The sequence below is a fragment of the Bufo gargarizans genome, unplaced genomic scaffold, assembly GCF_014858855.1.
Source record: "Bufo gargarizans isolate SCDJY-AF-19 unplaced genomic scaffold, ASM1485885v1 original_scaffold_2202_pilon, whole genome shotgun sequence".
Classification (NCBI taxonomy): Eukaryota; Metazoa; Chordata; class Amphibia; order Anura; family Bufonidae; genus Bufo; species Bufo gargarizans.
The window spans coordinates 414400-438810 of record NW_025334685.1 but is presented as its reverse complement, the minus strand read 5'-3'; the positions used below and the strand labels follow the sequence as shown (position 1 = coordinate 438810).

The following is a 24411-nucleotide window of genomic DNA, read 5'->3' as shown; positions in this document are numbered from 1 at the left end:
CCCTGACATGCCCATTTTAGTGACTAGGATCTATACCGGCACTCCAGCTGTTGTGAAACTACAATTCCCATTCATTTCTATGAGAGTTATGAGAAGAACAGAGCAAGTGTGCATGCTGGGAGTTGTAGTTTCACAACACCTGGAGTGCCAGAGGTTGCCTACCCCTGTATAATTCCTTTATTACCCCTGCCATTAGTTATGAAGCGTTTGCTAAAAGTTTGCAATGAAGTCCAGTGTAAGGGCTCGTGTACACAGCTGTTCCGTGTGGATTCTGCAGACAGATCCAGACGCATTCAACTTGAATGGGTCCATGTTCTATTTTTTTGCGGTACGGAGGCACGGAGAGAAACCCTACAGAAGCATTCCATTCCTCTCCTGACCTTCCGGATCACGGACCCATTCAAGTGAATGGGTCCACATTTGTGATGCTGGGTGCACATGGACAGTGCCAGTGTATTACAGACCCGGGTCTGTGCATGAGCCCTAACATGGGCAGCACTGAATGGATAATGTCAGACTGTGCAGGGCCTAACCCCAAAATGGACCTTCACTGCAAACTATAATTCATTCATAACATCCATCTGGAGTAATAAAGGAATGGCACAACACATGACTCCAGAACTATTATTACCATTAAGGAGAGGCTGTGCAGGGATGCGGAGTTATGCCGATGTCGGGGAGCAGGTAAGTATAATGTATACAAGGGGCCCGGGCATTCTGGGGTCATTATAGAGCTTGGATAACCCCTTCAAAGGGACACTACTATCAAATATTAGCAGCCTATATGCAAATCCTCTACATATTTTTTTTATTATTGGGTGGATGGCTTTACTGGGGGAAAAAAATTTGAAGTCACTCCATGTCCTGGCTCTTTAACTTCCTCCTTTGTTTGGACTCTTAACACGTGAAAGAGCCTTGCTCGAGTTTCTTTCTCGGGCCATTTACTGCGGCTATAGAGGGAAGAGGGAGGAGTGTCCCCATTACATCATAGATTTCCCTGTCCGTTTGAGGTATGTGAAGAGAAAAACAATCAGTCCATGTTTCATCTGTGAAAATTTACGCTTTGGTTTGTGTCTGTTTTTCCACGGACACTGCTCAGCTGAAAAGTAATTTCCAGAGCATCTCCCATCAATGAAAAATGGACCAAACACGGACACAAAACAGATGCCCTTCGTCACCTGATCCACGGTCAGTAAAAAGAATACCAATGTGCGGACAGCTCACGTCAGTGAAAAACGGAAATGTGAACGAGGCCTTACACAGTACACTGATCAGTGCAATGTTCTTCTGTGTGAATCCTTATCTACGATTCTCAAAAGAACAATGGTGCTGTCACACATCCTAATTCTACTAACCTACTATTTTACTAAAGACAAGCAGATAATCATTATGATTCGAAGGCAAGGGAAGGAAGATGGATGAGAATCTTGGCATGTAAATGTTTTAAAATATCAGCTATCTGACAAAACGCTCATTCTCCATCTGTGAAATTGTTGATGCGAGCGAGCACAATCATCGATTGTTGTTAATGAATTGCGTTATGTGAATCTGCATCGTATGCATTCTTCACGATAGAGGGCTCTATGTAGGCAGGTGCATCAACGATTATACGATAATCCTTCCATGTAAATGCTAGTTCTCTGCTAGAACGTTTGGTCGGTAGTCATTTGTGTCAGTGAACATTTAAACGATTATCTGTTCTGCTTGTCTAAATCCAGCTTTACCTGTCTATATAGTAGTTCTCTCTGTGCTGACTGTTACGCCCTGTAAGAAGGTACCTGGAATCATCGTGGATGGAAGGTATGTGTCACCGAGGTTCCTGACCTCGGTGAAGTAAGAGCCGGTATTTTATGTGTCAGCAGCAGCTATTGCTAATTGACACCTTGAGATTTAGTATGGCTCTCGTAGCTGATCCGGGATGGCTCTTACTGGGAGTAGTCAAAGTGCTGGGTGGGTGACTTCTCCCCATGTTCCAGGCCGGGTTTTGCCAGGCATAAAAACCAGCCAGCACTGCCAGGTGTGGATTTACCTCCCTCTGACAATGGCGCTCAGGAGTCTGTGTTTTGTGAACTGAGGGCTGTGCTGGGATTTGAGGTTTGAGCCGGGCTTGAGGACTCAGGCCCCTCTAAAGGCGAACAGGCCGCCTATGGACTTGAAGAGGCTGAACTGCTAACAGGGTGTGAATTAGCACCCATGAGAAAAGGTGACTTATTGTTTATGGACTTTCCTTGTGTGTGAACAAACACCAAGCCACCTGCGTTTTGTGATACACCTTATCTGCATTTTGTTATACACCAATGTGTGAATAAACACCGCTGTTGATTCAAGAACTGTGTACTTTGCCTCTATACTGCATTCACTAGTTCTCACTACCAGAGCAAATCTCCACAGCCCCTATTCAAGAGACCGATTATGGGAATTATCCCAAATGTACTGTACATAGGAACGTTCGCTTGCGATAATTCAGTTGTATAATCGAGCAGCAGATCAGCATGGCCCTCCATCTTCATAAGAACGTAAGGAGCAGCTTTAGGAAGCCGTGTCACAAGTTCAGGAGTGACTCTAGTCTCCTCCTACTAGATATGGGTATAGACAATGCTAGTCCCTTTCTAAACTGGGATTCTGCGAAAGCCGTCCTTTAGTACACTCTGACTTAAGGTCCCTTTACACGGGACGATATTACAGCAGATTGTCTGGAAGAAAGCGTTCTTTTTTCTGCTGCTCACTGGTGGAGGCGACACATTTAAATGCAGCGATCTCCTCAAGAGAGGAGGAGCGATCGCTATAGTGAATACAGGAGCTTAAAAAAAACGGATTCGTCACCCATTGACTTTTAATGTATTTAGTGACGGATCAGTTTTTTTCCCGTTTTGATTTCACACAACCGCATCCGAAACGGAATGGATGCATCCTGATGTGCAAAATAAAAATGGATGCGTATTATTCCAGTATTGGGATCCTTTGCTGGATCTCAATACTGGAATTTACAACGCAAGTTTGAAAGTAGCCTTAAATGGTTAAAAGCAGACATAGCGTTACTCCAAGAGGCTCGCCTATCAAAATCTGATTATTTTTGCATGCAGAGATTATGGGTTGGTAGGGTGTTAAGAGCAGCTTCAGTGAGGGCGAAAAATGGGGCGATGGGGCTTCTGCATAAAAATCTGCCCTAGTCGGTTGTGTCTCATGCCTCAGAACTTACGGGCACAACATAAGCGCATACAATGATTGTGGCCCTAAAGAGATTAATAAACCATTCTTGGGCTAATAGTCATCGTAGAATATCTCTGGTTAAACTGATGCTACATAACGAGGAGGGAGGTGTAGGATTTCCACTTATCAGAAGCTACAACTTAGGCCTCAAGGACGCAACCGTTGGATGTTATGCGGTCCGCAAATTGCGGATCCGCCAAACACGGATACCAGCCGTGTGCATTCTGCGGAATAGAACAGTTGCCCTTCTAATAGGACAGTACTATCCTTGTTCGCAATGCGGCCAATAATAGGACAGGTTTTATTTTTTTAGCGGAACAGCCATGCGGACACAGAATGGATACGGATTTCCATTTTTCTTTTGTGACCCCATTGAAGTGATTAGCAAAAAAAAAAAAAAACGGACACAATTTTTTTGTGTGCATGAGCCCTTAGTGAGTATATTAAGACACAGACTGGACTGAATAAAGGGATCTAACCATGACCTGCATAAAGGGTTTGGCACGCCCTTGGCGTTCGAATGCTCTTTTACAGGGATGCCCAACCTGTGGAAAAACTACAACTCCCAGCATGCCCTGATACCTGTAGGCTGCACAGGCATGATGGAACTTGTAGTGTTGCAACAGCTGGAGGGGCACACATTGGGCATTCCTGCTCTATTACATACCAGATATTCTGCTGTAAATTTACACCTTAGGAGGAGCCTTCTGGAGGGAGGAACGCGGTCAAGCGCACCTTCCATCTACCCTTTCTAAAGTCGAAGCATCTTTCCCCCTGGAAACATCCAGAGTTTACGGCAGGACCGCTTAATAAAACTTTTTCCCCAATGTCTTGAACAGGGTATACACACAGTACACAACGTCTGGCACCAGTCAGAAAAGAGGTACTACACGTTTACGGAGTCATGGGACAAATATCCTTTCAGACAAGCCCATTTTCCGGAATACTGTCAATTGCAAGGATTTTTTTGCCCCAGATTTGAGAATCTCTTAGGAGAGTTTTCATCTAATTCCTGGGAATCCTAGTATATGGGAAAATACGACAAATTCTCTCCAAGAAGAAGTCTATCTGCCTATTCAAGGGGTGGGAACAAAATTACCACAATGCGGAGATTTTCGGTAATATTTTGAAGGGATGGCTTCTTGTTCACAAGGCAATTGCAAGTGAAATATGGAATTGAGAGAATCTCAATTCAAGCTCATACACACAGCATCTAAGGGTTTAACAAGGAGAGAGGGCAGGTACCTTCAGTGAGATTGACAGGTTACCCTAAAAGCCACCAAACAAAACAAAAAAAACAAAAATATATTGTTTAACCCCTGGGATACCATTTTTCTTCCCCGTCTTCCTGGAGTCATAACTTTTTTATTTTTCCGTTCACATAGCCGTACGAGGGCTCGTTGTACTTTCTAATACCACCACTTAATTATGGCATACAATTTAGTGGGAAGCGGGAGAGTTTTTTTTTTTTTTTTTTTTCTTCTTTTCTTTTAACGTTTTTGGAGCCCCTATGGGAGGCTACAATATCCACTAATTAGTTTTCTATGGCTTATACCGTATTTCCACAGAACTACAGTATAAGCTCCAATTGCTTTTATCTTATGTTGGCCTGCCATCTGCTAGCCAACATAGGAACTGCAGCCCTAATATGCTATGTCTCTTCAGAGAGACTCAGCGTATTAGAATTAATGACCTGCGTCCCCAATTGCCGCACCAGGGTCGGGACTTACCACGGCATCTAAAGAGCTAAATGCCTGAGATCGGCATTATTGCCAGTCACAGACATGAGCCGCAGGCCTCTGTTTGAAACAGCAGAAATTATGTTTAAAGACCCTCCTAAGGGAGCCTAAGACCCCTTGCAGACGAGCGTGTCCCGATTAGGTCCGGATGCGCTCCGAATGCGTTCAGTGAAAAATACGTGATTTCGCAAACAAAGTTTTGTCTGTGATCACGTTCAGTTTTTATCGTGCGGGTGTAATTCGATTTAATGAGTTTTTCAGTGTGATAAAAACACCTGAAGGTTTACAAACAACATCTCTTAGCAAACCTCTGAAAAACGCATCCGCACTTGCTTTTCCCCAAAAACGGGAAATGTTTTTAGCAGATTTATATAAAATAGCTTTTACTAACGTGTAGCTGAAGGTTTAGGTACAATTTAAAGCAGTTTTACCATGTATATTCAATCTACTGGATAGGTTATAAGTATATAATCACTGGGGGTCTGACCTCTGGGACCCACAACAAAAGAAAGTGTCTGAAGATGCGACACTAGAGTCTGCTTAACTAGTCCTCGGCATGGAATAAATAAATTAGAATGTATTGGCTCCGATAAGCCAAAGTTATTACTTCCCGAAGTCTCACGACACTTTGTGTAATAACTCTGTGAATTATTACTGTAAAAAAACTTTGTACCGGACTCAGGTTCGGTTCTAAGTGGTACCTTGGAACTAAACCCGAGTTCGGTACCAAGATTTTTTCACAGTAATTAATTCTGGAAGTTATTACAAAATCTTGCGAGACTTCACCAAGTAATAACTTCAGCTCATCGGCGCCAATACATTCTAATACTGTACGGAGCTCCTGCTCTGTACAGTATTACAACCAAAGTTTTATGCGAATCGACTACGGATGACGCATCCGAACTCTATTCGCTCATCCCTAGTGAGTGCTGTGGATCTACTTTCTTATTTGTTGGACTTGGACCCGCAACAAGTAAGTAGCGCTCGGCTATATCATGTGATAGGTTTATGGGAAAAGCCCTTTTAAACAGAGGTAGGTGTACCAATTAGGGAACTTGTTTATTAGCTAAAGTGAAGAGGGGCTACAAAGATCTCTGGAAGACCATGGATATCCACGCACTACATCGACAGTCTATTGGTCTTTATGAAAACTGTGCAATGCTTCATTTTCCCTGAGGTGGTGCTGCAAGGAAACTGAACTGACGCGCATCCTCCCAAAGTACAGCTGACCACTGGAGGCTAGGTGATCTGCTTATATTCATGAACTCCTGTAATCAAAAAGTAGACAACCCCTTTAAAACATCCGCAGCTAAAAAGTTTAAAATGACCGTATTTTCTATTCCATGTCCTTCAGCTGACTGGCAGCACCCTGTAGTAAAAACATTTTTCCTCCTCTTTAATTAAAACCATTTCAAAAAGCTTTAATTTTAATAAGGTACTAATGCCATCACTAAGGCTGCTTCATCGTATTAAGACATTTCTAGGCTAGGACACTAAATTTTGCTCTTCCTTAATCTTCTACAAAATTCGATTTAATTAAATGAAGTTATTGGTCGCATGCATTTCGGATGGTCCTATAGAACAGTCACTGCTCAGTAAGTCTCCCATATTCTAGTATGTGCAGCATCTGTGACCTGGTTTAGCTTAAATCATACATATGAAACGTTACTTCTGAGTCTGTAAAGCCCACACAGATGATAGACGGTGAATGTATAAACTGCAAATCAATACAAAATGTGTGAATATAGCAGAAATATGTCCCCCTACCCAGACATACATACTGAGAGGTTTCAGAAGAACATGTAATACGCACGTTTAACTGTCCCCCATGTAACATCCAGTAACCCAGGCATCCTCAAACTGCGGCACTCCAGCTTTTGCAAAACTGCAACTCCCAGCATCCCCGAACAGCCTACAGGTATCAGCCTACAGCAAGGCATTGTGGGAGTTGTAGTTTTACAACAGCTGGAGGGCCGCAGTTTGAGGATGCCTTCAGTAACCGGACCCTAACACCAAGGGAACTATTAAGTTCAGATCAGTAAAACTAGGTGTTACATCTGGAATATAGACCATTAAAGCGGCTCTGTCACCAGGAGCAACCCTATCACACCAGACATACTGCCTGGTAGGGCTCATCATGCTGATTAAAACAATACTTTTCTTTTATCTGTATGATAAATAGCTGCAGAGATATCTGTTTTTATTCATATGCAAATGAGAGGTTGAAGCACCAGGAAGTGGGGCTGCATCCTTTCAGCACTGCTTTGTAACACCCCCTGTGCTCTGCACACGCCCCCCTCCTCTTGATTGACAGGGCTAGACGTGCTGAGGGAAGAGCTGGGTCTTACATATCATATACACTATGTACTATAGCTTCACCACACTGAGGTCTGCTCAGAACGCTGATAAACATATTACTGTTTTATTCACAAGAACAATGTAGGATTATAAAGACACCAGTAATGTGTATTAGCTTCTAAGCATAGAAAAACACATGCAGCTCTATGTGGTAATGCTATAACTTTGTGATAAGTGCTTGGTTTTGCATGTAGAGATCCCAGGTTTAAATCCTGGGAGAGACTTCCAGGTTTTTTATTACTGGTGAATAAACCAGTAATAGTTTTCAGGTTTCTAAGCAAAAAAAAAACTAAAAAAAACTAAAAAAAAAAACACACAACAACACACAACAAACACACACTATTCTCAATATAATGAGGCCTTTTATTGTTATTCAAACCTGGGAGAGGACACCGCGCATGTGCAGCATACTGTACATTCACTGCTATGGGACGTCCGAACATAGCTGAGTAAGCATGCTTGCTTATTTTCAGAAGTCCAAAGTAGTGAAAGAAGAGCAAGCTGCGCAAGTGTGGCCACATCTCCATTTATTGCCATGGGATTTATGAAAAACAGCCGAAAGCACATATGCGTGGCTTGCTCTTCCATTGACTTTAGGGTCCTGTTCTAGAGACAGGAGTGGGTCCTACCGGTGGGATCCAGACCTGACATTTATGCCAAATCCTAGTGATGCTAGGTGGTAATGCGCACAAACGTACCAAAGCTTGACATTTCTGAGGTCTCCAAGTGTCACATGACCACAGAAGCTCCACAGTGGCATGTAACCACGGACCAGGAAGGGGTCACTGGAGCCTTGCCACGAGAAGACTGCGGCATTCAGTAGGAGAGTAGATTTTTTTTTTCTTCTTAATTTCATTTCAAACACTCTCTTGACCATCATTAAAAAAATTGAGGTCGGACAACCCCTTTAATATATGCAGTGGTTCCAATAATGTAAAGAATTGTTTTATATATGGTGAGGTGCATAATCTTTTTGTTTTGCTGTTCATACCAGTTAGAGAGTGTTCCTACACACTATGATACTATATAATCAGTGCGGACTATGTGGGGACACTGCCCCTAGGACAAGAGGAACCGTAACTTCCACTTTATATAGCAATGATTCTCCGATTATTTCATGGGGAGTAATAAGACAGACATGTCAGGAGAGGTAATGGGTCCTCTAATGCCACACTGACATCTCATAATAAATTAAAATGGGATTCCCCTTTAATTTTGGTGTACTACGGTAAGGAGAATAAACTTGCTTGTATGCCTTACGTTAGAGATTTTGACTAACAGCAATGTATGGAGGAAGCCAACCAAGTGCAGCAGGATGATTCTGGAAAGCAAGTCCTATCTCCATGGCATGTTCTTTCACTGATTCTGTCCACCAATGTAAAAATACTCATTGGCCACCAGAGGTCTCCTAATTGATCTTAGAGAAGAAAATGCTACAAGGCCATGATCTCCCACATTAGCATGCATTAATAAACATTCCACGCTGTTCAATGTCTCCATAATAAACGTGATAACTTGTGCAATAAAAGACATTTCCATTGTCCGTTTTCTTATGTGGGTTTCATCCTCCTTGACCTCACCATGTAAAGGTTTGTCTATTTGTCGCACACGCTCTGCTTGTAGGCAAGGTCAACAAACAAAGCAAAAAATGTCTCAGTAAATTCCTAACATGAATGCATGTTGGACCATCACTTACTGTATTCAGACAGATGGAAAAGTGTAGAAGCCGCCAACCTTACAATATACACAACATACAGCGTTGTGTCCTGAGAGCCATCTTCCCCTACCTGGACGTCACTGTGTGTGAACACTCCTTTCCTATCTGAGGCACAATGCTGGATCTGTGAGTGTATCGCTTATGTATATATTTTAGAGTTATGGATTGGCGTAGATTTCAGATATATGGTAATTTATGTCGGTTTCTAATGATGATCAATGTGCCAGGCACAGAAACACTACCCACTCTCCTCACACAGACTTTTTTTTTTTTTTTGAAAAGAGGTAACTGCAATGTAGGCAGGTCCAAAGTAACCCCATCAAGTACCTCAATGGAAGGACCTTATATTTTTGTATTTATTTTTTGTAAGTATTATTTTGATATCGAGAATCATGATACGACACTTGGCATCGGAATCGAAGTCCAAATTCTGAAGTTTGACTTTAAGTATATCATGGAGGAACAGTTACCAGTTATTGTGTGCTCTTAGTACTAGAATGCAATTTTATACAATCTGTTCACATCATCTTTTTGCCCTGCAAAGTGTCCCTAGGGGGAGCTGGTGCATGGCTCCCGGTTTTTGACCTACAAGATGCCGTGGTCATATTATGTTTAAATGTGTACGATTGACGTTATCGTCGATCGCATACATTAGCCCCGATTTCCTCCTGTTTAAAACAGGGAAGCTGTCACCTCCAAAAACAAACCCAAGCCGGCAGCGTGTTTCCGACAATCGTTTTCATGTCTAGAGAAGCGCACTGGGCAGGGGATAAAAGAACGTTTTCTGAGCTTTTGCTTCATCTGCCTTCAGGAAGAAAACGATCGTCGGAAACACACTGCTGGCGGCTTGGGATGGTTTTTGGAGGTGACAGATTCCCTTTAAGGAGCAGACAAAATCCTCTTACACTGAATATTTAGCAAAATTTCTTCCAGGGAACTTACCCGCCCATCTCAGACTGAGGTGTGGTCTTTGTAATGACAATGGTTTTCCCCAACTTGGACTCCAAATCCACTTTGTAGTCTCGGTGCCTGAGAAGCTCCCTTTTGACAGGGGGCTGTAGTGGTTTGCCTACAAAAACACATTTTTAAGAAACATTACCAATCCAAAAATATAAATACAAACCCCTATAAAAGAACAGAAATTCTAACCTTACTTAGAAAACATTTTATTTACTTTTCCATATCTTCAAGTAATTTTTATATTAATTTTAGTGATACTCTATAGCTGCAGAAGACGCTCAGAAACCCAGTCTACAATATGTAATTCAGATTAAACACAACAGTCAGAACTCATGCACACGACCGCGCAGTGTTTCACGGTCTGAAAATTGCAGATCTGCAAAAAAAAAAGGGCAGCCGTGTGCGTTCCGCAATTTGCGGAACGGGAAAGACCACCCATAATAGAAATTATGATCCTTGTTTGCAAAACGGGCAGGAATAGGACATGCTCTAGTTTTATTTATTTTTGTAGGGCCAGGGAATGGAGCAACAGATGCGGACAGCACACGGGGTGCCGTCCGCATCATTTGTGGCCCCATTGAAGAGAATGGGTCGACATCCGAGCCACAAAAAATTTGGATCAAAACAACGGTCGTGTGCATGACGCCTCAATCTGAGGAAGCAGAGCTGCTGTGGGGAGAGCCAGTCATGTGACAGGAGGTGTGTCTCAGACTATCAATGACTCCCTGTAGGCATTATAACTGTGGTGTAGTCACAAAATAGGGTGCTGCTCTTATTGAGGTGAAAAGGAGCAAAGAAGCAAGTACCAAAGAAAATATAAAACCGGTAAGCATCCCCTTGAGGTGCTGACTTAAATATTTTTGAGCACAAGAGTGGACAGTTGAAAATTAAACTAGGCACAGAAAGTTATTAAAACGAATAGACTGTAAGAAACCCTACATGAGCTGCCCACTAAGGAGGAGCTATAGGGGTTTTCCTGAAGAAAAAAAAAAAAAAAAGGATATATATTTTCATTCATACACACAGTCCTGATCAAAAGTTTAATACCACTTGGAAAATGGCAAAAAAAAATCATATTTAGCATGGCTAGATCTTAACAAGTAGAGCTTCAACATGCAACAAAAAGAAATGGGAGTGAAAAATTTTTTGGGAGATAGATATATATATCCCCCAAAACAGAAATCCAACTTCCAAACATGAACTCAGTAATGAGTAGCTCCGCCGTTATTGATGATCACTTCAAAAATTTGTTTCAGCATGCTTGATGCAAGCGTTTCTCCAAGTGGTGAAGACGGCTGCACGAAGGCCATCTACTGTCTGGAATTTGTCCATTTTTCTAAACTTCCCTTGCCACCCATCCCCAAAGGTTCTCAATTGGATTTAGATCAGGGGAACACGCAGGATGGGCCAAAAGAGTGATGTTATTCTTCTGGAAGAAGTCCCTTGTCCTGCAGGCATTGTGTACTGTAGCGTGGTCCTGTTGATAAACCCAGTCGTTACCACACAGACGAGGGCCCTCAGTCATGAGGAATGCTCTCTGCAACATCTGGACATAGCCAGTGGCCGTTTGACGCCCCTGCACTTCCCGAATTGTTCCACTGAAGGAAAAAGCACCCCAGACCATTATGGCACCCCCTCCACTGTGGAGAGTAGAAAACATCTCAGGTGGGATCTGCTTGTCATGCCAGTAACGTTGGAAACCATCAGGACCATCAAGGTTACATTTTTTATCATCAGAGAATAAAACTTTCTTCCACCTTTGAATGTCCCATGTTTGGTGCTCTCTTGCAAAGTCCAAACGAGCAGTTCTGTGGCGTTCAAGGAGACGAGGTCTTTGAAGACGTTTTTTGTTTTTGAAGCCCTTCAGTCTCAGATGCCGTCTGATTGTTATGGGGCTGCAGTCAGCACAAGTAAGGGCCTTAATTTGGGTCGAGGATCGTCCAGTGTCTTGACGGACAGCCAATTGGATTCTCGGGCTCAGTGCTGGTGAATTTTTTTGTTCCATAACCCTCAGGATCATTTAAGAAATTCCAAATGACTGTCTTACTGCGTCCCACCTCAGCAGCGATGGCGCGCTGTGAGAGACCCTGCTTATGCAGTTCACCAACCCGACCACGTTCAAAAAGGGAGAGTTTTTTTTTGCCTTTGCCATCACAACGTGTGACTACCTGACAGAAAATGACAATGAATCCACATCTTTGCACAGATTTGGCCTTTTAAAAGGCATGTGGTCCTAAGCTTTTGATCAGCTAAAAAACAGCCCGTTTCAGTTTATTCGTTTTCATTAAATTGAACGCTCCCAAAAAATGTTTTGTCTCACTCCCATTTCTTCTTGTTGCATGCTGAAGCTCTACTTGGAACCTTGTTAAGATCCAACAATGTAAAATATTTTTATATTTTTTGCCATTTTTCAAGTGGTCTTAAACTTTTGATCAGGGCTGATATAGATATATACACACACACACACACACACGACCTAGAGTCAGGATATATCATCAATACCTAATTGGCGGGAGTCCGACACCCCCACCGGTCAGGTCTTTAAAGAGCAGACATCAATCCACGTGAGTGCTGGTTCGAGGTCACTACACTACACGTCGTCTGCTGTGGAGAGGTGGCGTAGTTTAAATACAAGTACTCGTTCCATTCAAGTAAACGGAGTGCGTTCTTGTCATTACACTGCAACGCTGTAACTTTCGAGACAAAGTGCAGTGTAATGAACATGAAGCGCCAACTCCTCTTCAAACAGCTGATCGGCAGGGGTGCTTGGTGTCGGATCCCGGCCGATCAGATACTGATAACCCATCTTGACGATAGGTCATCAATATATATATTGGAAAAGACAACCCCTGTAAGGAATCCTACATGAGCTACCACACACACATTAGCAACATATGAGTTATGTCACTGGGTCACATGAGGCATGGGTAAATTGTCACCGCTGTGGACAGTCATTGACTGCTGCAGTCACGTGACCTGGTGTCAAGCCATGTGTTAATGCGGGGAAACTGGGGACCTGCAGTGTTGGTGGGACAGCCGGAACCCAGCGGTGGGGATCAGTTATATATAATTACTACCACAGGTCCGGCCATGCTGTGGTTTCTGTAGAAAAGGTCCCCAGGGGTGAACAACCCCTTTAAAGAGGACCTGTCCCCCCTGCCATGTCTGTTTCAGTAATTACTCGCATTCTCCACGTAGTCTTAGGACAATGTTGTGCCATTCTTCTGTTATTCCTATCAGAATTTTATGAATGAATTGCCAGCTGTCTGTGTAATGGATTAACAGGGTGTTACCAGTGTCTCTTCACAAGGTCACACTGTCCAATCGCTGCCAGCTGCAGGGACACACCCCCAACCGGCAACACCCAGTTGGACCTTTATTGCACCTATATGAAGGCAATTCATTCATAACTTCTAGCAGGAACAATAGAGAAAAGGCATAAGAATAGATGCTCTAGAAATGTTAGAAGTGCCCGTACACACGTGGCATGTGAATAAACCCTTAAATGAGGTGTGCAAATAGTTACTAAAACTGACATGTCAGGAGTGACAGGTCCTCCTTAGGGCTCATGCACACAAACGTATTTTCTTTCCGTGTCCATTCAGTTTTGTTTGCGGACCGTGTGCGGAACTATTCATTTTAACGGGTGCGCAAAAAAACGGAAGTCACTCCACGTGCATTCCGTTTCTGTATGTCCGTATTTCCCTTCTGCAAAATAATAGAACATGTCCTATTATTGTCCGTATTACGCACAAGGATAGGACTGTTTTATTAGGGGCAAGCTGTACCATTCCGCAAAATACAGAATGCACATGAACGCCATCCGTATTTTTGCGGATTCGTTTTTTGCGGACCGCAAAATACATACGGTGGTGTGCATGAGGCCTTAAAGAGAAGGTTCACCATTTAACACATTTTGATATGCTGCACTGTGATCAATGAATAAAGGCATAATAAATAATAGCACTGGCTGTTAAAGGGGTTTTCCAGAAATTAGACAGTGATGAGCTATATCATCAGAATAGGTCATCAATATGAGATCAGAAGGGGTCCAACACTACACTGATCAACTGTTTGCCAGTGCTGGAAACTATATATGAGCGGAAGGCTGCATCCACTGTATAGCATCTGCTGCCAGTGGCGGCCTGAAACAGCTGATCAGTAGGGAACTGGACCTCCACGGATCTGATATTGATAACCTATCCTGAGGACAGCCCCTCAGTATCTAAGCACATTCAGACGTCCGTAGAATGGGTCCGGATCCATTCCGCAATTATGCGGAAAAGGTGCGGACCCATTCATTTTCAATGGGGCCGGAAAAGATGCGGACAGCACACAGGGTGTTGTCCGCAATCCGCTTTTCCGGTCCATGAATACAGAAAAAAATAGAGCATGTCCTAATCTTGTGCAGCTGCGGACAAGAAAAGGAATCCTCTATTAAGTGCCGGCGACGTGCGGCGTCAGTGTTTGCAGTCCCTTAAAAACATCTATATCACTGATACATGTCAAGTGAGGTCAACTGGGTGCCTGTGCCCTATAACTCTCAGGTAACGCGATCAGAAGTAGATCCACTACATCTGTCTATAAATCATGTTACTGTGCGTACCTGAAACATGCAGACACCACCACAAAAAAAAAAAAAAAGACAGGTTAAAGCATCATGACAGCATAAATATTAGACAGAAAAATAATACAAACCATCTTTCTTTTCTCTCTCTTCCGTGATTCGTCTCTGTGCAAGTTTCTCATATTCATCTTTATCCCACTTTCGACGGAAATCTGCGTTCTTTGACTGAAAAGAGGCAAAAACATATTTAAGGCCTCATGTACACAACCCTATTTTCTTTCCGTGTCCATTCCATTTTTTTTGCGGACCGTAAACGGAACCATTTATTTCAATGGGTCCACAAAAAAAAAACGGAAGTTACTCTGTGCGCATTCCGTATGTCCGTTCCGCCTAAAAATAGAACATGTCCTATTATTGTCCGCATTACGGACAAGAATAGTACTGTTCTATTAAGGGCCAGATGTCATCCGTATTTTTTGCGGCTCTGTTTTTGCAGACCGCAAAATACATACGATCTTGAGCAAGAGGCCTAAAAGAGATCCAGAGTTTTTCTTTTGAAAAACACATACAGTTTGTCGCCACATCCAAAACACAGTACACTGCAACGTGTGGCAGCACCGTAAGGGACACCCCTGTAACCCAGGGCAGACTAAGGCTACATTAGAGTTTATTTTTGCACCTTGTGGTGATGGTGAGTACAGTTAAAGGGGTTGTCCGGGATCAAATTTTTTTTTTTTTTAACTGCTTACTCACTGTTAGTAGCCAAATCTATCTTCCTAAGATGTTTTTAGGTAGCTTTTGCACTGCTGCATGGCTCCCACAGTCCCCAGCAGACTGTGTACATATCTGTTTCTGTATGCCATCACTTCCTGCTGCAGTGCATTGTGGCTCTCAGTGCAGATCAGCAGCTCCTGGTTTCTACAGTGTAAGATCACCTCCCTGCACCCGCCCCCCTCATACATATTCAGCCTCCTCCATAGATCCACCCCCTTCATACATATTCAGCCTCCTCCATAGATCCACCCCCTTCATACATATTCAGCCTCCTCCACTCCTCCATAGATCCACCCCCCCTCTTACATATTCCTCCCCCATAAACCCCTCCCTGCTCTGGCTCTTGCACATGTCTTGTGCTCAGTGTTTGCAGACAGTGAACTAACAGGGAGCAGCTCCATCTTTCCACAATGGTAGATCATTTTTAGTTGTGTGTGTACATTCATCATTACAATAACCAATTACTAGTAATATATCTTAGCATTGCTAATGTTTTACAATTTCAATAGTTTTGCTCTGCTACACAGTAAGGCTATTTTCACACTCACGTTTGGTGTGGATCCATCATGGATGGATCCGCACCGATAATACAAACTGCTGCATCCGCTCAGAATAGATCAGTTTGTATTATCTTTACCTTAGCCAATATGGATCCATCTTGAACACCATTAAAAGTCAATGGGAGATGGATCCATTTTCTATGGTGCCAGATTGTCATAAAAAACAGATCTGTCCCCATTGACTTAGGGCTCTTTCACTACTGGCGTTTTTGCTTTCCATCCTAGAGTTCCGTCCTCTGGGCTCCAGGACGGAAAGATACTGATCAGGATTATCCCCATGCATTCTGAATGGAGAGAAATCCCTTCAGGATGCATCAGGATGGCTTCCGTTCAGTATGTGAACGTTTTTTGGACGTTGACAAAACCGTATCATGCTGCACATTTGTCTCCGTCCAAAAATCCGGAAGACATGCCATAACGCCGGATCCGGAATTAATGTCCATTGAAGAGCATTAATCCGGACCCGACGTTTACCTTTTATGAATGGTTACCATGGTAGCCAGGACACTAAAGTCCCGGCTGCCATGGTAAAGTGTAGTGGGGAGGCAGGGGACAAGTATACTTGCCGTCCGTGCGGCTCCCGAGTCCCGGGGCGCTCCACAATGACGTCAGAGCGCCCCATGAGCATGGATCACGTGATCCATGCAAGTGGGGTGCTCTGATGTCATTGTGGAGCGCCCCAGGACCCGCACGGACTGTAATTTTACCGCTCCCTCGCTCCACACTACTTACTATGGCAACCAGGACTTTAATAGCGTCCTGGCTGCCATAGTAACACTGAAAGCATTTTGAAGACTGATCAGTCTTCAAATGCTTTCAGTTGTCTTGCGCTGTGACAGATCCGGCGGGCATTTCCGGCGACGTAAGTGCACGCCGGATCCACACAACACAATTGTGAAAGAGCCCTACATGAGCGCTTGGCAGCTGTAGACATCTCTGTTGGTCCCATGTTCATATGTGCCCGCATTGCTGAGAAAAATGATGTGAAAGAGGCCTAAGGCTACTTTCACACTTGCGTTCAGGTGTCCGCTCGTGAGCTCCGTTTGAAGGGGCTCACGAGCGACCCTGAACGCAGCCGTCTGGCCCTAATGCATTCTCAGTGGAGGCGGATCCACTGAGAATGCATCCGCCTGCCAGCGCTCAGCCTCCGCTCCGCTCAGTGAGCGGACACCTGAACGCTGCAAGCCCCTATAGTGCCCCCCATAACGTGTAAAAAAATAAATAAGCCCCTTTAGAGCCCCCATAGTGCTCCTCTTCCACATGGTTCCCCCCCCCCCATAATGTGCCAGTAAGAAGTGCCACCCAAAAATAAATATACCACCAGATGCCCCATAGTGCCGTTCTCCCCTTTAGTGCACCCATAGTGCCAGCTCCCCCCTCCCAAAAAAAAAATAAAAAATACACTGATACTTACCTCCATCAGCAGCGATGCGATGCAGGCCTCTTCCGGACTGTGTCCCTGCTGTGTGCTGCCCGGCTCAGGCGGCGCGATGATGACGTCTTCGCACCGCCTGAGCCGGCCTCTGATAGGCTGCAGGCATTAGTGCTTGCGGCCTATCAGAAGAACAGGGGAGGGACACACCTCTCCCTCCCCTGCCGCAGCACAGGCATCTGTATCGCTGTCCTAAGGACGGCGATACAGATGGATTAGATATGGAGATGAGCGCTTCCACAATGGGGTGGGTGCGATGCGTTTTTCACTGATAGTTGCTAAGAGATGATGTTTGTAAAGATTCAGTTTTTTATCACGCGGGTGGAAAACGCATCAAAACGCATTGCACCCATGCGGAAAAAAGTGAACAACGCAATTGCAGCCAAAACTGACTGAACTTGCTTGCAAAATGGTGCAAGTTTCACTAAACGCACTCTGAACGCATCTGGAACTAATCCGCAACGCCCGTGTTAAACCAGCCTTACAGAATTATAGCAGCTTTGAAACAAAAAAAAATATTGTTTTAGTGTGTCCATAGTCTGAGAGCCACCGTTTTTTTATTTTTTGACCGATTGTGTGGCTACTTTCACACTAGCGTTCGGCTGTCCGCTCGTGAGCTCCGTTTGAAGGGGCTCACGAGCGGCCCCGAACGCTTCCGTCCAGCCCTGATGCAGTCTGAATGGATGCGGATCCGCTCAGACTGCATCAGTCTGGCGGCGTTCAGCCTCCGCTCCGCTCGCCTCCGCACGGACAGGCGGACAGCTGAACGCTGCTTGCAGCGTTCGGGTGTCCACCTGGCCGTGCGGATCCGTCCAGACTTACAATGTAAGTCAATGGGGACGGATCCGCTTGAAGATGCCACAATATGGCTCAATCTTCAAGCGGATCCGTCCCCCATTGACTTTCAATGTAAAAGTCTGGACGGATCCGTCCGAGGCTAATTTCACACTTAGCTTTTTTTTGCCAATTTAATGCAGACGGATCCGTTCTGAACGGAGCCTCCGTCTGCATTAATATGATCGGATCCGTTCAGAACGGATCCGATCGAACGCTAGTGTGAAAGAGTTATTCATTTTTTGCGGGTTGAGGTGACGGTTTGATTAGTACTATTTTGGGGGACATGCGCCTTTTTGAACGCTTGTTGAAGCACTTTATGTGATGTTAGGTAAAAAAAAAATAAGGCTTTTTTTTTTTTAACAGTTTTTATGATATTTTTTAAGGTGTTTTTCGGACATGGTGTGCAATGTGATATATTTATGGGGCCGGTTGTTACGGACAAGGCAATACCAAATATATATATATATTTTTTTTTATTCATTTAATTTTTTTAAGGAATAAATGAACGAATAAAAGACAATTTTTATTTTTTATTAAAATTTATTTGTTACAGTTTGAATTTGTATGCACGTTCCCTTTTTTTCAGTTAAACTTTTTTTTGCTGTCACTTTTACTTTTTTTCATTACTTTTTTTAATACTTTCACTTTAATACAGTGCATTGCAATAGTCATCTATTTCAATGCACTGTATTGTCAATGCTACTTTTGCACTAAGGCTAATCAGACCCGGTCTGATTAGCCTTAGGTCCATAGCAACCAGGACGCCTTTGTTAGGCGTCCGGTTGCCATGGCAACGGCCGCTACAGGGGCGCGATAGTAGAGAGAGGCAGCTTCACATGGATGCGGCACCAGCAGAGTGTTAGCTGTTATAGTTACAGCTAACGCTCTCTGCTGCCATCAGGAATCAGCTACACAAGGAGCGGACGGATCGAGGGAGGGGGGGGCGCGATCACTCTGCTGCCATCAGGAATCAGCTACACAAGGAGCGGACGGATCGAGGGAGGGGGGGGGGGCGATCACTCTGCTGCCATCAGGAATCAGCTACACAAGGAGCGGACGGATCGAGGGAGGGGGGGGGGGGGGGCGCGATCACTCTGCTGCCATCAGGAATCAGCTACACAAGGAGCGGACGGATCGAGGGAGGGGGGGGGGCGATCACTCTGCTGCCATCAGGAATCAGCTACACAAGGAGCGGACGGATCGAGGGAGGGGGCGATCACTCTGCTGCCATCAGGAATCAGCTACACAAGGAGCGGACGGATCGAGGGAGGGGGGGGGGGCGATCACTCTGCTGCCATCAGGAATCAGCTACACAAGGAGCGGACGGATCGAGGGAGGGGGCGATCACTCTGCTGCCATCAGGAATCAGGTACACAAGGAGCGGACGGATCGAGGGAGGGGGGGGGCGATCACTCTGCTGCCATCAGGAATCAGCTACACAAGGAGCGGACGGATCGAGGGGGGGGGGGGGGGGGGGCGGGGGTGCGATCACTCTGCTGCCATCAGGAATCAGCTACACAAGGAGCGGACGGATCGAGGGGGGGGGGGGGGCGGGGGTGCGATCACTCTGCTGCCATCAGGAATCAGCTACACAAGGAGCGGACGATCGATCTGCATTTGTCATAGTTCTCTGCTGCCATCACTAAAGGAGCGAACGGATGGGGGGGGGGGGGGGCGATCGCATTGGGGGAGCATTTTACACATGTCGCATCCATGTGGTTGCGACAACAGCAGGGTGTTAGCGTTAGCTGTCACACTGTCACAGCTCACATGAATGCGACACCAGCAGGAGCAGACGGATCGAGGGGGGACTTACTTGAATTACATTAGACTCTGACTGCAACTGAATGCCGGCAAGGGACTACTCTGATTGGTCCCTTGTCGGCGCCCGGTGACGTCTGGAGGGGCGGAGCTTAGCACAATCTTGGCCTGGAGAGTTACTGCCCCTCCCAGACTTTGCATAATTAATTAGACTGTCAGTGACGTCACCGGGCTCACTGAGCAGCGGAAGAGGAAGCTTTCCTCCCCTGCAAGGGACCCGGTACGTCACTGACTGAAAGGAATCAGTTACTTCCTGCCAGAAAGGTTTTGGATAAAAAGGGTACTTGGAAACATGCTAAAAAGGTAGGACATGGGTGTATGTAACGTGGGTGTATGTGCAATGCTATTAAACAATGGTCCCTAATCCCGGACAACCCCTTTAAAGAGTTCAGGAGGGGCCTGGATGTATTTCTGCAGTGTAATAATATTACAGGATATAGCTACTAGAGAGGGGTCATTGATCCAGGGAGTTATCTGATTGCCTGATTGGAGTCGGGAAGGAATTTTTTCCCCTTAAGTGGGGAAAATTGGCTTCTACCTCACAGGTTTTTTTCCCCCTTCCTCTGGATCAACTTGGAGGATAACAGGCCGAACTGGATGGACAGATGTCTTTTTTCGGCCTTACATACTATGTTACCCTATTTTGGCTCCCACCATGTTAGTTCCCCCTAAAAAAAAAAAAAAAAGGCAGACGAGATAGGCCGTTGCATTCTTACTAAAGGACCACATATATGGGTATGTACACCCGATTTTCTGAGAACTACTACCCATTATAACAAAAAAATTAACAAAAAAACAACATGCATGTCTAAGGGATCTCATAATATTTCCACACAACCTTCAACCAAACTGGTCAATATCAGCTGTTTTGATTGGTATCTATAATGTGCCTGAGGACCTTCCTGCACGTATGTACAAACTCCAAATGTACGCAAGCGGCACAAATACAGGCATAGAACCACCACCAATTCCCGGGGTTCTTCGGGAATGATTTAAAATGGCCGCCAGCAACCTGCCCTAGAATGTGAGGACTGGTAGCCTCCTCTTCCAGAGCCACCTCGGAGGGGGAGGCCTCACCACACTATGATTTGGCGCCTGCATATACTACATATTAAAGAGTGTTCCCGTCAGGCTGATCAGCCATGACGACATATCCTAGGCAGGATCACATCATTAAAATCTAATGTAGAGCAGTGTAGTAGGGCTCCACCTTCTCACTCTCCTAGGCAGCTCGGAAAGTAGTGGCAACCAATCTTGCTCACATACTAGGACAGGTTGCTGGCAGCCATTTTAAATAATTCCTGGAGAACCCTTTTAAGGGAGATGTTCCCTTCTGGACAACCCCAAATGCAGCTTTCTCAGATCACAAGGGACCGCTCTATGTAGCGGTTCTTGACAAGGAAGAATGCCGTGGGAACCAAAGACTCATCCGTCCAGCACTGCACCTGAAAATCTAGTGGGGGATCAGATGGGCGTAACGTGGCTCTGTGTGAGAAAGCAGGGAAATCCACCCCAAACCTCTGCTTTGGCAATGGCTTCTCTACTATTTACGGATATGTAGTTCCTGTAGCAAGCCTGTCTAAGGGTAACCTTGTGGAAAACTCCCATTACTATTCTATGAGATATGCGGCCTCTCACTGACAACTTAACCCCTTTCAAGCCTATTCTTATTTTCTCATTTATGTTATTCCTATCCCCGCCTTCCAAGAACCATATTTTTTTTTGCTTTCTGTTCACATAGCTGTATAAGGACTTGTTTCTTTTTGCAGCGCAAGTTTTTTTTTTTTTTTTGTTTTTTTTATGCCTGTTAATTTTACCATAGCTTGTACTGGAAAACAGGGGGGGGGGGGGGGGGGGTAGCTGTGAAATTGGAAAAATTCTGGCAAGGTTTTTTCGGGTTTTGTTTTTAACGACGTTCACTGTGTGCTAAAAATAACACGACAATCTTATTCTGTGGGTCAGTACAGTGATACCAAATTGATATTGTTTTAATTAAGTTTTACTATGTTAGGGCTTCTGCACACGACCGTATGTAGTTTGTGGTCCTCAAAAAATACAGATGAGGTCAGTGTACATTCTGTATTTTGCGGATCAGAACAGCTGGCCCCTAATAGAACAGTCCTATCCTTGTCCGTAATGGGGACAATAGGACATGTTCTATTCTTTTGCGGAACAGGCATACGGAAACAGAATGCACACAGAGTAACCTATTTTTTTTATTATTCTTTTAGGACCATATGCTGAATTTCTTTCAATGAAAAAAAGAAAAACGGAACAGACACGGAAAGAAAATACATTCGTGTGCATGAGCCCTTAAAAGAATAAAAATCCTTTAAAAAAAACTTTCAGCATCCACCATATCCTGACAGCCATAACTTTTTTATATTTGCGTCTACAGAGCTGTATGTAGTTTTCCAATGGTACAATGTTGGGGTATGTACGACGTTTTGATCACTTTTCACTAAAGGGGTTATCCAACATTTTGTATCTGGTCTGACACTCGGGACCCCCGCCGATCGGCTGTCTGAGAAGGCCCGGGGCTTGCCGCCTACCCCTGACTAGTGAAGTCATGACTATCGGTCATGTGGCCTAGGTGCAGCTCAGCCCCATTATACAATGACAGGATAAATCAGTTACAAAAATTCTGATAACCCCTTAAAATTTTTAGGCAGGGGAAGGGGTAACAAGATAACCAAATAAATGGCAAAACGTATTTTTCACTTCATAAGACATAACTAGGTTTTAGAGAAAATCAGACTGCTAATCTTCATCTGACCAGAAATAACTACAGTAAATGAACTTGCCTCTCTGGGCGGTGCGGCCGCTCTTCCTGCACTCCCCACTCCCTAGTCTTCTCCGGGCCCACACTGACACTGTACGCAGTCAGAACAGTGCAGCGCAGGTCCAGAGAAAACCACCGCTCCCCACACCTACTGAATACTGGAAGCGCTCACTCGTATTCGCTTTATTGCCATTTTCCTCCCACTTTTGTGCGCCTTATAAAGTAAAAAAATATAGCAGTTTGGACATGGCAAGGACTTATGTTTATTTTTTTATTATTTACTTTATATGCAAAACTGGAATTTGGATTTTTATTTTATTTTTTTTACTTTACTTTTTTTGCCACAGGGGCTCCAATTGGCTGGCAGGCAGAGGGCGCTGCTGCCCCCCCCCCCAATCTGTCTAACTGCTCAGATGCCATGGTCGCTACTGACCACAGCATCTGAGGGGTTAAATGAATGAGATCGCAGACTCAGCGTGTAAACTCACTCCATACACTTTATTTTGGCATAACTGTATGTCGTGGTGCGTGTAAGGGTTTAAGCGGGATTCTGGTTGTTACAAGTTATCCCCTATCCAGTAAAGATCAGTGGGAGTCCTTCCGTTTGGCCCCCCACCAGTCACAAGAACAAGGAACCCATAGCCCTTGGAGCCCTCTGAAACAAACAAAGCAGCTATTCCATTCAGCTCTATGGGAGTTCTAGAAGTAGCTGAGCACTGTACTCGGCTATCTCCGGACCTCCTGTACAGACGAATGGAGCCGCAGTGCTTGGTCTGCTGATCCGTTTGTTTTCGGGGGCTCTGAGGGGTATGGGGCCCCCATTCTCATCCCAGTGTTAGGACCCCCGCTGATCTAATAGTTTTCCCCCCTGTCCAGCCGGGTGTTGGACGGGTGTCCCTGCAACAGGAGTATCAATGAAAGATATATTTCCTTTGATTTCCATGAAAAATCTAGTCACGTCCTTTCCCAATAAAAATGATTCCGATTGGGGGAGAAGCACTGATGTCCCTTTAAACACCCTGATAATGGGGTGGGGGTATCTTCAGGTCCATGGCCGGCCTTACAAAGGAGTAATGCCCCTTTAATAGGCTTGGGGGCTAATAGACTTATTACCTATGTGGCCCATAACTTGTGGGATAAGGAAGTTACTTGGAGATATCTCTTTCACATGTTACTGGTTAATGACCAGATCCCTCCTGATCACCTGTGACTTGTAGTTCCACAGCAGCCAGAGAGTGGCAATGGACCCCCTGCGGTAACGGAAGTATCCTCATAGTAATGGTGCGTTTATCCACAAGGAACCAGGTTCCAAGGAATACCGACACCACCCGCCATCAGAACAAGTACTGGGCAGCTGCTTCTCAAGTCACTCACCCCACTTCCTGACGCCATCTTGCCGCCTGTCGCGCTGAATGACGTCAGCGGAACAATAGTTCCTACAGTCACCATGACCACGGCTTCAGCCCCGCCCACTCCAGCGAGAGAGTCATCAGGGGGCGGGGTCTGTACACATTGCTATATTTCCCCAAAAGACGTAAAACAGACAGCCAATAGGTTTCTAATGTGATACAATATCGCATGTAAGAAACGGACAAAACGTATAATAGGAATGAAAAAACAGAAGGGCATTTCCTGATATCCCTATAAACACCAT

At 44.8% G+C, this 24411-nt stretch overlaps 1 protein-coding gene across 1 annotated transcript; it reads right to left on the bottom strand.

Moving 5' to 3' along the window:
* Positions 1-9962: 9962 nt before the first annotated feature.
* On the bottom strand, positions 9963-24169 carry LOC122924073 (zinc finger matrin-type protein 2-like). Its single transcript, XM_044274990.1, has 3 exons — positions 24132-24169; positions 14683-14776; positions 9963-10093 (listed from the first exon to the last, which is right to left on the bottom strand). The coding sequence occupies exons 1-3, from the start codon at positions 24147-24149 to the stop codon at positions 9963-9965; spliced, it is 243 nt and encodes an 80-aa protein (XP_044130925.1). The 5' UTR covers positions 24150-24169.
* Positions 24170-24411: the final 242 nt, after the last annotated feature.